Source organism: Gavia stellata, unplaced genomic scaffold, assembly GCF_030936135.1.
Source record: "Gavia stellata isolate bGavSte3 unplaced genomic scaffold, bGavSte3.hap2 HAP2_SCAFFOLD_95, whole genome shotgun sequence".
NCBI lineage: Eukaryota > Metazoa > Chordata > Aves > Gaviiformes > Gaviidae > Gavia > Gavia stellata.
The window spans coordinates 81232-100014 of NW_026776961.1; the positions used below are offsets into that span (position 1 = coordinate 81232).

At 46.3% G+C, this 18783-nt stretch overlaps 1 protein-coding gene across 1 annotated transcript; it reads right to left on the reverse strand.

Annotated features, from left to right (window-relative positions):
* Positions 1–4383: 4383 nt before the first annotated feature.
* LOC132321536 (syntabulin-like) lies at positions 4384–11181 on the reverse strand. Its single transcript, XM_059835036.1, is given in 6 exon segments — positions 4384–4537; positions 4539–5455; positions 7409–7541; positions 8452–8715; positions 10636–10738; positions 11157–11181. Coding segments are annotated over 6 exon segments (1596 nt in total).
* Between the last annotated feature and the right edge of the window lie 7602 nt (positions 11182–18783).

The window sequence follows — 18783 nt, forward strand, 5'->3', positions numbered from 1 at the left end:
CCCAGTTCACGTCCCACGTGTGGAATTCGTGTCTGATTTACTTCATTTAGTTACTGACGGCTGTGGATCCTTCACCGACCTGTGTTTGCGATGCTCATTTAGTGCTGAAAACGGCTTTATAAACGTTTGAAACAGAGATCTCGCCAGCTTGTGTTCTGCTGGCACTGGCACTGGACACGTACGTCTTTGTGTAAGACCACCACCCCCAAAAAAAAAACCCACTCCCCCCTGAACCTGAAGTCCAGTTCTGGACCCCATCTGTGCCTTCTAGCGGGGAGTCATTTCCTTTCAGGTGATGCGGGTCCAGACGTATATCCTGTGTCACTTCAACTGTTGAGCGCACAGACTTCTTGTAAACCTCAGCTACTCAGGTCACATCCTCTGCCGGTGCCGGAATAAGAATTTCAGGTAAGACGGATTGATGTCTGCGTGCTGCGGGGATTGTATTTGGGAGATCACAGATGGTCTTCAGCTTTGAGGATCAAATGTAACCGTGATTCTAAACGAGAAGTAGAAATACCTTGTATATATTTGTACTGAACAATAGACTACAACACAGATCCTGAACACGTGAAAGGGAATATTAGAAGTTATCGTCTCGTCTGACCATGAGGAAAATGTTTGTAGTACTTGCGTTACAAAGAGGAGAGCTGCTGATGCCTCTGCTGAGGGAAAGCGGGGGGAACACAACTCGATGTTCTAGACAAGTCAAATTGTTTTGGTCTGAATGCGACAATACGGATAATCGTGTTACTCAAAGCATTTGATAGATTTTTCTAAATAGGCTCGAGGCCTTGTAACTGTCCTGTGCTCTCACTGATTCACTTACTCTGAATCTTTGAGAATTGAGTGGCTTTAGGTTGTACAGTATTTGAACAAATATTACTGCCTAAGACTAGATTAATCTGAGAAGCTGTGCTTACCTGAAACATGTCATTAAAGAGTTTTAAAGAACCCTTTGCTTCCTGCCTGATGAAGAATGTCTGCTTTTGCTTTTTTATCAAAGTGTTTCTAAATACTTCACCATTTTCCATGGGAGATCATAGTGACGTGTGCAGAAGAAAATGACTTGTTATGGCTGACCTGCAACTCTAAATGTACTCCTGGTAGAGGCCACTATGGTAGAGCACAAGTTAGAGCTGAACACTAAAGTGGATTTCTTGTCACTTTGTCACTTGCAGCTTCCTGCGCTACCATGGCCATTTACAACACTGCAGTGGTTACCAGCAGGGGCATCACCACAGAACAGTGGTGCACACCGCTCCTTTCTGAGGAAGGTTGATGTTGTGAACGTAGGGGAGCGATTTAACCACTTACTTCTATTGGTAAATTCCTATGTCTAGCAGAAATTCTTTTATTTCCTACAGTTAGGGAAAAAAATCCTCCCACCTTATACTCGTTACATAGGTAGCATAACTGAAAAAAATTTGCATCCTCCTGTTCATAAAGCTACTGTGAAAACTCAGTTCAGTTAACAGCATTTCTCAAATGTAATTTTTGTACACTTACTATGTGTATTTACAGTGGAATTCCTCTTGGAAAAGTGTGCAAGGTAAATATGCAGTAGAAGGCAACAGTGCTTTAATGAAGAGGAAAAGTTAATGTCTGGGGGAAGGAAAAGTGTGTAGGAAGAGGGGAGTCCCTGTGGTTCTTAGGTGCCGCTCAGAGCTTCGGTGAATACCTTCTCCATCTTCTGCTGTGTGGATGCTATTATCCCTGAATTCATGGGTTGTATGGATTTCCTATCTTGTGACAGATGAGTGAAGGCAGCAAATTCTGTGCCTGAGCCTTAGTCCCTGTGCATACAGGTATTGTAAATACTCTGATTTTCTAAAATAATCAAAATATGATCATATAGAAAGGTTAAATTTGATTAACAAATAAAATAATAAAATACAAAGGCATAAGTTAGGATTGTTAAGTTAGAAACAATAACCATAGGAACCTCACCAGGGAGTCGCTGTTCCATACTAAGGAACTAACAGTAACGAGATGGAACGATGAAGAATTGAATAGAAAAGTTTCATCTGAGTCCTGTGACAATGTGACCTGATATGCACCAGTGATGCTGCTTGGAAAGTTCCTTACCTTTCCCACCTTGATTCGAATATCAAGAATGCCAATCAATCAATATTAATAGAAATAACCATTGATTGTTTTAAGGATGGATATTGGTAGAATGGTATAATCCAGAGAGCGATTAATAAAAAATAAATTATACATATTCTGTATGAAGGTAACTAGGTATGATTTATCTGTGATTTAATCATAAACTAACTGTTGAACAATGTAGCATCGTGAATAGGTAGAATTTGCTTGTCAAGACAATGATAAGTTGTAGGCCTGGTCAGTAAACCGAGGAAAACTTAAGAAGATTCCAAGAATGGAATTTTACAACCAACCTGAGCATGCGCAAAGATTGGGTTCAACTAAAGGACACCATGAGGAAGACTATGGACGACCACCAGAGGACCTTAGACGACCACCTGTGTACCTGGAGGCGCATGCGTCACGAGCATTTACATATATTAATGAGTTCTCAGAAATGGTATGAGTATGTTAATTGTTTCTTGGAAATGTGATGAATATGTATACTTTGATTGTATATAACTTTTGTAGCAGAGAAACTAAGCACGCACACGAGGTGGAGCGATCCCCTGTGCGTCCAACGCTGCAATAAAGAAGTGTCTGCTCACCTACGTACAGTGTGTAGGTGAGTTTTTATATTACAGATTTGTAACACAGGGAACAGTGAAGTTGTAAAAGAATGGGAAGGGGTGGGGGGAGCTATCTGCCTAGATCATCTCTGCCTAAAAAACCAGAAATTTTAACTAAGTCATAAGTAGGTTCTGACACAAGTTTTGTTTAAAAGAGAAGTAATTGAGCAAGCAAGACAGTAAGAATTACCTTCTTTGTAAGGTGTTGATGAAAGGTTGGGTGGAGCCAGACAAACTCCACTATTTCATCTGTTGGATAGCATTGCCCTCATCTGACCTAGGCACAGATCTCAAGTTTGGGACACGGAGAATTCGTGGTTTGATGGTCACAGTGGCATCTCATTGGGCACACGGAGACTGCATGCCTCTCGGCCGGGTTAAACGAGGCCTTCTGGACTTCTGTTAAATGCCAGGAAGACTGATACTCTCCTGGCAGTGCAGAAAGGAGAAGTTGCAAGCTTCTGGAAGATTGCATTGGGTTAAAGATGAGGTCACTTGCATCTTTAATGCAGTGTGGATGCGGCAGAGCAGGTGGCCTGTGTGTCCACAGACCGGCTGGAGCCTTTTTCTCTGGCTGAGTGCTTACGCTTGGAGCTGAAATGAGGTGTTCTCCGGGTCCTGATGGTTCCTTATGCCCTGACACAGTGCCCCCTCCAGCTCTGCCTGTGCCTGATAGCTCAGCTGAGACGGTCTATTTTATATAGCTTTGCTACAAGAAAACACTCACACATGTTTAACATTTTTAACATGCTTTACTGAACTTGTGATTATAAAGGCAATTTACAATAAAGCGATTAAACAAACAGTAAGTTAAAACACCACACATTTATACAAAGTATTTCAAAGGGCTCAAATGACTATCAGGTTCCAACTCATTAAAACAACATCAATCTTCAAAGTGTATCCACACCTATACTTAGCATTGTAACACTTTTGAAGACTCCCAACAACGATTAAGAGCACTACACGAGACAGGCATGAATGATGTGCTTGAAGCTTCCTGGGAAATACGGGTTTTACCTCTAAATTGAATTGACTCTTTGGACAACAAATTGTAAACACTAGCAGCCTTTCTGGAGTACATGAGTGATACCCTTAGTGGGAACCAGTCTCCACGTCCCTCACTTAACACTGTAGTTTCACAAATGTTTCAGGTTAATGCTGCCTAAAGACATACCCCACCTTTCTCCGGCCATCTGTTCCCATGCGCATCTCCTGCTACCCTTGAGCCAGTGCAAAGCACTTGTACGTTTGCTCAGTGAACCAGCCAGGGAAACTGATTGAGCTTCAAGCTAATTCAGCAAACAAACATGGCAGAGCGCTAGCTGTAATTCTCCTTGATTTCCCTGGTCATGTTCGCTGTGCAGATGTGCTGGCACCAGAAAGACATCCGCACAGGGGAGAGACACAGTGCCTGGGAGCAAGAGGACTATTTCTGTAGGCAGCAGTACTGTTAAAAACACCAGTTAAAACCATCTTGTGGAACTACAGCGTTCAGCTTTTTCATTTTGAAACAAGAAACGTGTTTTTGAAACAATTTATAGTGCCAATCAAATAGTCAGGAGCAAAATGGTGGACTACCAGAATAGACAATAACTTTTTACCATCTCTCTCATCCCTCTTTCTCTCTGCCTCAGCCAGCCGGTGCCCAGGGATGGAGTGGACTTCAGGTTCTCATCTTGAAGGGTGTATGGTGTAAAGAGTGCAGGGCCACCAGGCCGCAAACACAACACAATGCTCCAATACTGTAAACGGGATCTGTTCCTCCTCTCCGAGTACGGAAAGCCCACAGGATAGTTGGTACAACAGGGGCTGCTACAGTATCTCTTCTTTTTTCCTGTCTTGACATACCCAAAGGCTTCATCGTCATGAGGTTCTGTAAAATCACGTTCTTTCACGAAATGGTTTTCATTAACTCCGTGCTCCACCTTCCTGCATGGAGACTCCACAGGAGACAAAAGGATGGCAGCGTTTAGATGACTTGGAGTTAAGTCCACTACGATACCAGAGTCACTGAACCTTCCAGGAGAAAATTCACCCAGTTCCTTCAGTGAAGACGGTGGGCTTAGAGGACAGGCGTCTTGAGCTCTGAAGATGTTTTGAATGAGCTGCTCCACATCCAGGCTAGATGGCACCACGTCAGTCTGGATGGCCTGTTCCACCATCACATTGCTGACTTTCTCCTCCTCCTGGAAAGAAGTTACTTTCTCATCCAGAACACTTTCAAGCATCTCTTGAGTCACAGCAGAACTGGAGGGAGCTGGATCACTCAACTCAGAGGTTATGGTGGTCAAACTGTCTTCACAGGAATCAGTCCCATTAGCTGTGCCCTCATTAAGAAGCAGCCCACTATCTGCCACCTCCTCCAGAGCTTGGTCCTCTGTGGTGAGGCTGTCTGGCATTGTGGCACACACCACCAACGGCTTCCCCTCTGAGCCACACCTGTGCTCCAGGCACTGCTCATCTCTCACAGAGCTGCTCTGAGCCATCTCCATGCTCTGCAGCAAAGACTCCAGTTTCTTGTTTTCAATGCTAATGGCTATGAAGTATTGCTGCATTTTTTTGTCTTTCTCAGCCAAGCTGGTTTTCATGCTTTCAATAACCTGCTTGAGTTGTTTAACTTCCCTTCTTGCTTCCAAGGCGGCCAGCTCTGCCTCTACACGATGACACTCTTCCTCAACCCAGTCTTCCTTCATCCGTCCCAGCTGAGCTTTGAGTTCTTCTATTTCCACTTCCCTGTAGCAAAATAAAAAAGTTATAACGCTTCTGCTGACCGGTCAGTTAAAGAGTCAACGTGAGGCTCCACTGCACTGGGATGGCTATGCTGCAGAGATGCTCCAAGAAAGAAGCAAGTTTTTCCATGCAGCACTTGCTGCTGCCTTCGACGGAGCTGGCAGAGATGTAAGTCGGCTGCCCAGACACGCCGGCTGATTGCTAACTAGAGTCACCGACCTCGCCACACAGCCAGCAGCCTTGTGGGCTGTGCTCTGATCCTGGACATACTGAGGTGCAAGTGCTGGCTCTAGGTAAGGTCCAACCAGTGCAGCGCTTAACATCTCACCTACTGCCTCACTCTGGAGGAAATGGAAAGCTGGAGGCCGGAAAGCTGCCCGGCAGAAAAGGACCTGGGGCTGTTGATCGACAGCCGGCTGAAGATGAGCCGGCAGTGTGCCCAGGTGGCCAAGGCGGCCAACGCCATCCTGGCCTGTATCAGAAATGGTGTGGCCAGCAGGAGTAGGGAGGGGATCGTGCCCCTGTACTTGGTGCTGGTGAGGCCACACCTCGAATGCTGTGTTCAGTTTTGGGCCCCTCACTACAAGAAAGATATTGAGGTGCTGGAGCGTGTCCAGAGAAGGGTGAGGAATCTGGTGAGGGGTCTGGAGCACAAGCCTGATGAAGAGCGGCTGAGGGAGCTGGGGTTGTTCAGTCTGGAGAAGAGGAGGCTGAGGGGAGACCTTATCGCTCTCTACAGCTACCTGAAAGGGGGTTGCGGAGAGGTGGATGTTGGTCTCTTCTACCAGGTGACTAGTGACAGGACAAGAGGAAACGGCCTCAAGTTGCGCCAGGGGAGGTTCAGGCTGGATATTAGGAAAAACTTCTATACTGAGAAAGTGGTGAAGCATTGGAACAGGCTGCCCAGGGAGGTGGTGGAGTCACCATCGCCGGAGGTGTTCAAGGAATGTGTGGATGTGGCATTGTGGGACACGGTTTAGTGGGCATGGTGGTGTGGGGTTGATGGTTGGACTTGATGATCTTACAGGTCATTTCCAACCTTAATGATTCTGTGATTCTGTGAAATGAGGAACTGCTGCCTGGATGCGTCCCCCGTGCCTGCCAGCAGCTCGTCACGTACAGCCAGAGCCAACACTGGCCTCAGACAGCAGGAGGGCTCGGGGCTGCAGGCACCTGGCTTGCTTTGCACCCACCCAGCCCAGCGTGGAGCCAGAGGCTGCTGCCTTGACTTGCAAGCAAGTGGGGAGAGGGGGCCCTTACTGAGATCCAGCCCTCCCAGATGCAGAGGTCGGGCTATCCCGAGCTGGTCCAAGGGGTCCCTGGGACTCTGCCTTGGGGCTCCACTCAAACACCCCTTTGTGCCCGCTTGGGCTGTGTGTGCTGGAGAGCCAGCTCTCAGAGTGCAGCTTTAGCAAAAGAGATGACGTCTGTTGCTGTGGAATGCACGTTGTCGCTTCTTTGCTCAGCATCCATACAAAGAGCTCTTGCGAAAAATTCAATATCTAAGCGACAAAACCACAAGCAGGCACACTGGTTTGTGTAAGAGCTTTTCTTTCATTAGGGGAGACGGGGGAAAGCTGTAGTCATATTTCACTGCGTAAGGCAGAACAGGAGACTAAGCTAAGACATGCTTGCAGGTAGAAACTGGTTTATGTAGAAAAGGTCTCAATGCTAAATCCGACTGGTAAAAAATGACCCTTTAAAAATATTCTGCTAGGGAAGTTCAAAAAAGGGAAAAAGAGACAGCCATATTCATAACTAAACTGCATGGTACGTATTCACGGAGCACACTATGAAACCTGAAATATCTGAAACCAACCAAATAAAATTGATCACATTTCAAATTTCTTAATGAAGACTTTATGTGGCCAAGAAATGAGTGAAAACATTCAGGATTCCCACCCCTAAATGCTCCTGCATAAATCTTTCTGACTCTGATTTCTGAAGTGAAATATACCTTTCTTAAGTCTGCTCTCAGATTCCTTCAGCTTTGTTTTCAAATGCCGTACTGTAACTTCTTTCTGCTGCAGAGGACTTAAATACTGCTCTGGATTTTCTGGCTTCATGCTGTGATTGTCACCACAAGAAATGGTGACAAGAAAAAAAACCAAACCATCACATAACATCACTCCTACAGTTCTTCAGTCCTGGCAAAAAGAAAAACATCCCATAGACTGATACAAAGCTTGACTCATTTGGGGCTCCTCAGTGTCCGCACTAGTGACTCCCTCTGGCAAATCAAAGTACTTGAGGAAATGGCTGATTTGTGGCTATCGTGCAAAATCTGCTATTTATTGTACTTGTTTTCAGTGTAGGGAGACATTTAACTTTAAAACACCCAGCCAACCCCTCACCCTAAACAGGTGTGGTGTGCCCAAGGGCAGGCAGCCGGGCCACCGGCAAAGGCACCCAGCTGCAGACACGGTCAGGTGAGGTAGTGTACGGACTGAGTTCAGCTCCACATGTGAGGTAGGAAGCTGAGCACCCTGAAACCTGGATTCATCCTGTCTAGCTTTAGGTGCACATCTGATAATGCTTGGCTGTTAAGAGAGAGAGAGGGAAACAGCAGCAGTGTGGTGGCAATTTCTTCTCTGCAATACGGGTTGCATGCTCTGACAGGTATCTGTTTTCTTTCCTGTACAGGAAACTGCACAGAGAGGTGCCTAAGGCTGGGCAGGGTGAGTTTTCACCTGAGTGTATCATATTTTCTATACTACCCCAGCCAAGACTCTCCAAAGTGAAAGGACCCTTATACAAAAGAACCAGTAAATCCACATGGGAATTGATGCCATGAAACCCCATGAAGGAGCTTGCCTTGGAGTGACAACCAACTACAAAGGGCTTTGACTAAAAGTAACCTTGAATTTTACAGTGCTGAAACAATAAAGGTTTTACAGGGGATGGAGCACCCTGTTGACTGGCGAGCCACCAACATGAGGAGTCACACCTATGCTGAGGAGCAAGTTGACCTGCACAGCAACCCAGACAGCCAATGCCACATTACCGTGCAGAGACGGTAAGTCAGTGCGCTGAACACTGGCATGCTGAAATAAAGACTTGCCTCATCACTGAGCTGCTGTCGCTTCCTTTGCATGAGCCTGACTTGCTCCTGCTGGCTGAAGAAGCCCCGTGATTCTGGCGGACGTTAGCAGGACACAGCTGGCTTTTGCCCAGTCTTGACAAAGGGTCCTTTTCACAGGAAGCAGGTGGGCTGGCTCTGGCCTTGTAGGATAAGGATCCATCATTCCGACCATAAGGGCCACGGCTGCAGGGGAAGCAACACGGTTAAGGCATATTGGATTATCCTCATCACGCAACCCATTATGTGTCTTATTTTACACACAAAGTTGTCTAAACACTAAAACAGACAGGAAACTGTGAGTGGCTGTGGAGAAAGTCAGTCCCAAAGTCATCAGCCACTGCACGTTCTTTCACTGACTGTGGGGCACTCAGTCTGAATTACGTGATCTAGGAAAACCTCGGCCATTTTCACATTTCTCAGTGGATAGCACGATTCCCAGTGACTCCATCAGATCATCCACGTTCCCTGAACCTCTGACTCCATTAAGTAATGAGAGAACTGCAGCCTGGACTAGTGCCAGAAGAACCAAGCTCCAGCCTTTCCCAGCCAAGTCTGCATAGAGATGCCTGTCCACGGAGGTCTGCTGTAAGACTGCTTTCAAGCTCCTCAGCAAGCAGCCTGAAGGATCACAGCGTGCAGTGAAAACAGATTTTGGTTGAGCCACTGTTCTTTCCTGCCTTTGGCATACCGGCTGCTTCAGCTGCCATTGTCAGCTATTCACTTGCTTAGATATAGTTCAAAACCCACTGTGAGCAGTCTGAAAGAGTATTAAAAAAGCACAGCCTTTTCTTTCTTCCTTCCAGTTTCCCTCATACATATCTACCTTTCTTTTCCCACTCTTTACTAAAGAATCAGACTGTCAACCACGTGCTTGAAAGCAACTGGTATCTGCACTGCCCGACAGCTGCCAAAGGGCTGGGGTGCTCTGAGGACAGCTTCTCGAGGGGCATTCCTCACTTGCTCACTTGCTTTGCCTTCTGCACTACTACACTGCTAACTTCATCCTCTCATGCCAGTTGTTCTTCTAAACTGTAACGGAAGGGCTGGTTTCAAAAAAATACGGAAAAAGACAAATCTAGCCAGCAAAAGAGAAAGCTTAAACATAAAAATTGAAATACCACAGAATTAGGAAGCAAGCTCTCTTCTCAAAATCGTCTGACTTGGTTTCCTCCCTTCTCCGAAAATGGAACAGTTTATAAGGAACAGGTGGCTGAGTGGCTGCTGCAGACCTTCATCGCACTGCTGCCGTTTGGGTCATTTTATAACCACTTCACTAATTTTATAACCATTTCACAATGAAGTGCAGGACTGTGGCTTGTGACAACATGGAAACGTGTCACAGCGACTTAAGCCAAACAGTTAAAAGAGAACATATTGCAAAGGAGACATCTCTTTCCACTCGGTACAGTACAGCATCAACTCTTGTGTGAGGCAGAATTTGCCCAGACTGTGCATAACACAGCCATGCACTGGAAGGAGCATTCTTACAGAGGGCTTCTGTCCAATTAAGTAGGTCAGCATGCTCTAATGTAAAGTTACATTTAAACGCACAATAATCTATGAAACGATACATCATCTTACTGCAAGTAAGGTGATTTTAGGGCTTCATATTATACTTGGTATTGCTTTTTCCCCCAGCCAGTACCTTTACTTGTTAGATTTAACCTAGAGAGCACTTCAGTAACATTTATTTTTCCAACAGTCTCACGACGCAGATAGGAAACTGCTCATTAAGCATCATTCTGCCGACCTCTGTACACTGGGGCACGCTGCGACCTTGGAGACGTGTGTGCCTTAAGCACAGGGCTATCCCACTGCCGGTCCCAGCCTGCCTGCCAGCTCTTCCACAAAGGGCAGGAAACCAGTCCTGTCTGTTTGAACTCTTTGGTTTTGGTCTCCACACACAGCATTTGTATTTTTTTCTTCTTCTTTCTCGTATCACAGTTCTCATCAACATAAGTACTGCCCGAGAGCACAGCATCACCCAAATTGTTTTAAAACTCACAATACTGATATTGTCTGTATTAGCTGCAAGACCTTACAGAGTAGTCTACATCTGCACTAGTGACGCTTGCACTATTCACGAAAGATTGCTTTGCTTACTTGAGAGAAAAAGAAGATCTTTTGCTTCCAGCAGCAGACACATGGACTTCAGGCGCTGAAATACCGCCCATGCTGCCTGAAGACCTGAAATCGGCTTCACTCCCTGGCAAGGAAAAGGGAAGAGTAAAAACATGATGATAACTCAAAGTCTGTTTTCAAAATAACAATGAATCACAAGCATCCTTCCTTTGTCCGTCCTGAGTGAATTTTAGAAGTCGCATGAATTTTCAAACATCCCTGAGGACAAGCGCTGGGCTTGTTCCAGATTTTCAACATGTCTTCAGATCTGGCACTTCAACAAGAGCAGAAAAAAACATTTGGACACAAAACCCTCACACTACAGAAGTCATTTTAGGATGTAGCTAGGAACATTTGTTGTGACAACCTGTTCGCTTTCTCACAGCCATCAGCACGTGAATGAGGCTGCTCACGTGGCTCCTTCAGAAGCCCAGTGATTCGGAACACACAATTGTGATGTCAAATGAGAACCAAACATAGAGTGAAGGCATCTAAAACACAACCTGACTTCTTTTTTGCATTCTCCATTTTTGCTGTGACGTCTGGGTGCTTCCTGCAGCCTGAGAGTCTTCTGAACAAAAGGAGATACATGTCTTGAGAGGCCACAGCCCAACCACGAATTGCCTACGTCTCCACTAAGCAACAGCAGCCATTTTGAGACAGGGGTGGCTCATAAATATTGCAACACAGAATTAAAAGATCATTTTTCCAGGCCACTTTAATCCAACAGGAACTTGTAGATTTGGGTTCAAAAATACAAAACACTTTAAAGCCGAAACACTCTTTGTAGGTGCTACTTTGCTTATTCTCGTTTGAAAGAAATGCTTGCCTATTTGAACATGTTTTCCACATCAATTCAACTAAATTGGTTTAAATTCAAACTTTAAAATCTAAAACGTATAAAAATCCAAACTAAAAAAATAGCACTATGCTACTAATTTTTACCAAATTTTTAAGCATCTTTTGCTCAAAATACTTATATTCCGATTATATTCTAATATTACCTCTTGGAAGCTACAGAGCACCTTTTTCACTTCAGTGCAATTTAGTTAGCTTATGTCCTAAAAATAATTCATTCCCGCTGACTAACAAAGCTCATGGTGCGAAATGAGATGATACAGAAATTTCCCTGTGCAATGCTAGGCGCCTTGGGCAGTAGTCCTCAGAAACAGGACAAAAAAACAGAGAGTGCCTAAGCTTATTAGGGATCAACGGAAGAGGAAAAGGCATCTAATTAGACCTACTTGAAAGAGCCAAGCGTGATCTTGAAACACAAACTTTCTTCTGCAGCTGAATATCCAAGACTGACTTTCTGTTCAAGGAAAAAAAAAACAAATAAACCCCCCTAAAAAAAGGAGAAATAGAAGAGACAGAGACTGTACTTGGCTTCCATAAGGGCTAACAGCAGAGCTGTCAGAGACCTGATGAGGACCACAGGAGACTGGGGTGGGATTCATCTGACTAAACACGAATGTCTCTAACGTAGACACCCGCGTCTGAGCCAACCTCGGTCCCATTTTTAGACAACAGAGAGTTACTCAGTAGAACCAGTGAGTTCAAGGCACTGCTTTCCTTATCCTAAAGTAAATGCTTACATATTTGGGCAGAAAGACCGCACACTAGACTCACTGATTTTATTTGTTATATCTCCTTTAAAACAAAATAGGACCTCAGTCCACTTGTGCCAGTGGAAACGATTACAGCTACATTACAGATACACAACTGAGGTCAGACAAATGACAGTCCATCTCTGCTCTATCCAATTTGGCTCAAGACCGTGAATTTACATCTCCCTCACCTCCCAACAGCTCCCGTAACCCCCAGAAGAAGGGAAATGGCAGATTCACCTCTTAAAGCTCTTCCACTTAGGAAGTGGAAAGAGAGACAGTCCCCATCCACAGCCCACAGCTCCTGAACGTCATCTGAGACCTGTAGATTCAAATGTCTCCTCTTCTAAATCACAAACACGGAGGGGTTTATGCCAGAGAGAGGAGCTCCAACGGGATCCACTGGCTGTGCTGGGTCCGTTGAGCCAACTGGGAGGGACCACTCACAAACTGCCACCGGAACCCAAACGTTCTGAAGCGTGCGGGGGAGGGCGGGGCTATGCAAATGACGGACCCCCCAACAGCCGCATCCACCCCCCACCACCCACCAGACTTCACAGCGCTGGTGCCTTCCAGACCTCACAGCTCCAACTGCTACAGCACACCACACCTTCCCAGGGTGACGCCCCTCCATGCCCAACTCCAGGATGCAAGCTTTGAGGATAGCACGGGCTTGAACCCGGACACGGCGTCCTCGCTCCTGGAGGGCGAGATGTGCGTGTTCATCTCCCTCTGAAAGAGGAAAAAACAACATTAGAAACCCTCAACCCGACATGACAATAGCTTTAACTCATTTAAACCAGACACAGAAGATGTTTCTATGAACTTCTGATCCTAGTATTTAGGAACAAAAATACAGGCTTTTTGTAACACTGAAGGGATATTTTTAATGATAAAACCATTTACTCTAAGCAGGAGAAGATCATTCACTGTACACTCGCACTCTGCTATTCACACACCCCTCCCTCCCCGCACTTTTTTTTTATTAATTAAAAACAAGTGCCACTAAGCAGTATTTCTGATGGAAGGCAAATGAGGGTAAGCCTTCCAGAAATACAGGCAGCTCAAATAAGTTGTCCTCCAGTTCCACAGAGAGCATCCCAAAGGAAGACTGAGCTCCCCAACATGCCTTGCACAACTGCAACCCCTCCCCAGGAAGCCCAAAGAGAAACATGATGCTTCTGAAAAATCCCAGTCCTCCGCACATGATGGTGTCAGAGCAAAAGTCTTGATGAGAACAGAAGCCCCACTTGAGGCTCAACAAATCTGTATTTGATGCACAGCCTGAGAAAACCAGAGCCAGTAGATAACTCAGAGCTTTTACAGAAGGCCTCAGATCTCCCAGCATCAGCGCTGAGAGCAGCTTCCATACGCCAAGCACAGGGATGGAGAAACAGCTGGTCACGAGCAATGGGTCCTTCCCAAGGTCTCCAGGCAGCCTGCACCACAGAGGGTTGCTTAAGCAAGCCGTTTGTAAGAGACAAGGTCTAGGAGGAGGCTCTTCCATAAACGGCATTCTCAAGCCGAGATCCTCGAGAACACGACCTTGCTGCTCGCTCTCTTCCCCTACAGAGCCTGAAGGAGCTGCCCAACGGCTCAGGCAATCGCCATTTTCAAGAGAGGCAGAGTCCAGCAGTATGTAAGGCTGCCAGATCCAGAGACATCTCCTGTATGGATCCTTCCCCTGACATACAGGCCCATGCTGGCCAGACTGGTATTTATGGCTGGAGCTGAAGTGCTCTGGAAGGTCGGCACACACTGGCCACTGAAAAGCTCTGCTCAGTGCTACCAGATGATTTCTAGTCAAATTCAGCAACAGAAAGACAAACGGGGAGAGGCCACAGTCCCGCGTGCAAAGGGAGCAGAGAACAAAACAAAAGATACCGGGGGCAATTCTGGAAGCAGCAACTGGCCGTCTGGCAGACGCATTTTTACCCTCACCTGGTTCAGGTTTTGGGGGGAAGATCTCCGAACCAAAGTCTTCTTTAAGCAACTCCTGCGGGTGGAGAGGAAGGCAGTTGGGAATGGGGACGAGTTAGCCGTGTCACAGGGAGAAGAACTGCAGGAATAGAATGACAAGCGTTAGAACCACAAACAGCCAGGGGAAGGTCCTAAGAGAAATCAAACTAGAGCAGTCTTCAGCCTCACCAAGATGAAAAGAAAGGACAGGAGGAAAGAGGTCAGGAGGCAGGCAGGGAGATTCCCAGTTTTGAGTTGTATGTAGATGATCTTCAAACAAATCCTTTGTCTCCTTTTTAAACAAAAAGAATGATCTTGAGCAGGAATGTACATGTGGGACAAGGAAGCAAGGACTGAGTTCAGCAGGCTGGATCAAAGCAGTCAGGGAACTTGTTTCAGAATTCAGAAAGAACTTGCCCATGCAACTGAAGTCCTATCTCAGAGCAAGAACTTCCGACATCTTCTACCTCTGACTTAGCAGATTTGTTAGTGAGCTACAGAAAACATTTCCCCAAAGAACTGGAGTCAGGCAGCTGCGCAGCTATAGCCTAATGGGTTTGACATCAGTAGTATGCAAGGCTCTGGAGAATTTGCAAAGGAAAGAATTAATCAACACCATCAAACTAAGCAGATGGAGTCCTACGTGCATTCACTTAAGATGGAGCATGCCTGACTGACCTGCGTCTTTTCTCTGACTAAATGACAGATTGACTATCTCACTACAAGAAACAGAGTAGCTATAATTGTGCAAGTCAGAAAAGTGGCATGATCTGCAGGGAAGGGGGCAACAAATCTACTCCTATAGCCTAAAAATACTGTATAAAAGTTCTGACCTACCTTTCAGAAAAAAGGATTCAGATTCTCTCTGTCACTTTCAGGACTGGATGAAATAGTCCTTGGGCCATCTGGTTTTGAGGAGGAGGAGGAGGACCTGAAGAGCTTGACTAGGCAGGCTAACAAAATGAGGCTTCCAAAAATAAGCCTCGGTTTGGTGGGTTGGTTTTGAGCTGGTTGCTTCATGGGTTCTGTTTGCTGAGAAGACATCTGCAGAAGACAGCTGCACGGGCACAAAGAGAAGACCAGCAAGGGGGTGGAAAAGAGTCTCTTGGAAGTGGCAGTCTGGGACTTCTCTTTTTGCTTGCCACGTTTGCTCATGGTGTTTGGAGGATTCATTGAACCACTACATTCCCAGAAAGTCCCAGGCTGGACAGCTCCCAAAAAACCAAACAGCGCAGGACTGCAAGAAAAACAACCAGGTGGTGAAACCCTCCTCCAGAGCCATATGGTGATGTGCTCCTCACACGCTTCAAAACTAGTGTGGGCAATCCCAGACTGTGGGCAATCCTAGAAAACAGCAGTGGAACAGGTATTTTTATTCCCATTTGGAAATTCCTAGCCAACAGCTGTACAACGTTCCTGCAGTCTCCTAGAGACAGTCATTCCTAGCAAGTCCTGTGAAAGTCCTTGAATGCATCCCAGTTCTTCATCTCCTAGGGCCTCCTGGGAAAGTCCTCATTTCTCCCTCGTTTTGCTGTGCCAAAAAGCCACACTGCACATTCCCACAACGGAAAGGCTGCCTGCGCAGAGTCGGACTACACCTGATGAGGACACAAATGCCGCACCTCTTCCCAGACCCCTCCTGTTTATTGCACAGGGATTAGTCAACTCTGCGGCCCACCGCTCTTAATGCTTCCTAGTGAGCTTTCAACCTTCACAGGTGGCACTGGCGCAGGGGTGCAATCCACTTCTCTGCCTTTGAAGAAACCTGCAACTCACAGAAGGCCCCTTCTGGCCGAGATAAAAGGTGGCCCCCAAAACATTCCCCTCAGCCCCTTTAAATGACCACCTGGAGAGCTCCTGTTTCACCTGGGAGCCACCTCCCTGCTCCTCTGGTCACTCTCACCTCGCCCTCACCCGCTACCTAAGAGATACACAAGCAGCACAAAGTCCACGTCTGTGGCAACACAGAAGGCTCAGCCGAGCTCCCCAGGCTGAAGGTAGAAGACATTCAGACAGCAGAGACTTGGCAGACTGACAAAAGGGTTTCGACTATGTCCCTGCTCTCCATCTACAGCTTGAATAGAACTAGACACTATGTTTACTGCCTACACTCAGAAGAGTCTGGCTGAGGTTTTTGCACCTGTGAACAGGGCATAAACAAGAAAGTGTGTATTTTGCACTGAAGCAAAAAAGCCTCACCTTGCTTAGCTGAAGCTTGCTTCATTTTAGTTACAATATCTGTAGGTTGCGTATAGTCTACATACAGAACAAGTCCTGCATTGCCCAAGCGAGGGAACTTCTGTCTGGATATAAAATACACACAGGTATGACACCATCTCGGTACCTTTATAGGCATAGAATATACACAGAAAACATGCAGCAAGTATAAACAGAATCATACGCATAGACGTATAGAGATACACATAAATATACGTCTTTTGCAAACTCAGATACACACCCCCCCATGCACGGTCTATACAGAACACCCACAGACACTATATTCTCTGCCTGCAGGAAGAGAAGCCTCAGCTGACCTCACCTCGCTGAGGCTTTTTTCCTCTCTTGATTCAGAAGATAGATTATCTACGCATAAAAAAAGTATACAGACACAGGAAGCACAACCATGTTTTTCTCTCTGTAGATGCACTCTCTACACAGAACACACACATAGAACATGCAGAATAGACATACAATGTGTTAATTGCGTACATACTACACAAAACAGTCAGGTAAGGGGAAGCTACGCTTTATGTCTTTATGTTGAATACGAATGTCGATGTCTTCATGTTGAATCGATACTGTCTCTGCACGGAACGCAGACATTTTCAAGGTCAAGGGAGGAAGGTCATTTTTCTCTGTGTGTGGAGCATACGCTGTCCTGACTTGGAACACATGCACATGAATACGCACACTTTACATGCAGACATACACAGAGAGAAAGGCAAGGTATGTTTTTTCTCTCTGCATAGAGCTCACGTATTGCCGTTATGTAGAATATGTCCTAACTCTACATAGAGTAGATACAAAGAGCTGAGGCAGGTCTTCTCTGCTTACAGAAGAGAGCCTCTTTCCATAGAAGACTATAGAAGACCCATACAGTCACGCTTTTCTGTCTTTATGCACAAAAGATCCTAACTACCAAATACACACAGGGCTGAAGAGAGGATTTGGTTTATCTCTATCGAATATATTCGACAGGAGAGGAAGGCTTGTCAGTCTTTTCTTTGAATACAGCCTATGCATATGTGGAATATAGGCAGGCAAGGTGATGAGAGGCTTTTCTGTCTGCATAGAGAATATATGGGCTCAATATAACACATGTACATAGAAAGGCAGTGCCTCACCTACCTCTACATCTAGTAACGACCATCTGTGTGCACACAACATGCCAGCAACAAGGGGAGGCTTTTCTGTCACTATACAGACTACATACTGTCTTCCTCAAGACTACGCATGGACGGGCAAAGCCAGGCTTGCTTTCTCAGTATGCAGCGTATACCAGGATATACTTTGCCTATCAGAAAAGAGATGGTGAGGCTTTTCTCTCCAGATACAGACTCTATTTCTTCTGTAGATAGACTGCATGCAGGCAAAGCATGTCTACTCATGGACTAGATACTGCCAAGGCAGGGCTTTTGGGTCTGCTTATGCAATGAAAACTGGCTGTATAGAGAACAGAAACCAACAGAATATGAAGGTGGGGCAATAGCTTTCTGTCACCATACAGACTATAAAATGGCTGTACAGAGAATACATATGGAGAGCACTACACACCACTTTCCTGTTGGGATGCAAAACGTATTCTGGTGATGGAGCAGAGACGGGCCAGGTGAGGCAGGGCCTTCCCACCCACCTGTGTGTGACATCTGGGGAGTGTCTCCGTACATCAGGCACACTCTGCCTATAGAAGCACACAAACAGGGGAGGTGAGGCTTTTCTCTTGGCAGAGCAAAGACTTGGTGCACGCAGGTAGTAAGTATGAGGCTCTTCTGCCTGTATGCGGAATACAGGCTGTCTACAGAGCAGAGAGGTATCTCTGTACTTAGAACATACACTGCTCATCTGCACAACAGACCCAGAGAGGCAGGGGAAGGTGGGGCGCTCCTGCCCATACACAGGCAATACCCTCTTTGTAGAGCACAGGCAAAAGGGTGAGGCAAGGCAAGGCTGCCGGGGGGCTGGCAGCTATCAGAGCTCTCCTCTTGCAGCCAGGTAGAGGCACCCTTCTGCCAACCTGGCCTGAAGTTTCCAGTGGCTTGCAGCTCACTGGGTGCCACGATGCTCCAGGGAGGCTGAGGAGGCTCATCAGGCCCTCATCCCAATGACATCCAGGGGGAAGAGCCCAGGGCTCTGGCAGGATTGTCCTCAGGAAGGCTCAAGTAGGAGCAAACACATCCTGCTGCTTAGCACCACTGGGCTGGTGGCACAGTCAGGGCTTCGGCTCCTATGACCACAGGACCCTTCCTCAAGGAGCACAAGGAATAAGGACTGCCGGCCCATGGACACGGCTCCCTTGACTGAGCGGGCAAGAGAGTCTCTGCGAGCAGGCTGGCTAACCCAGTGA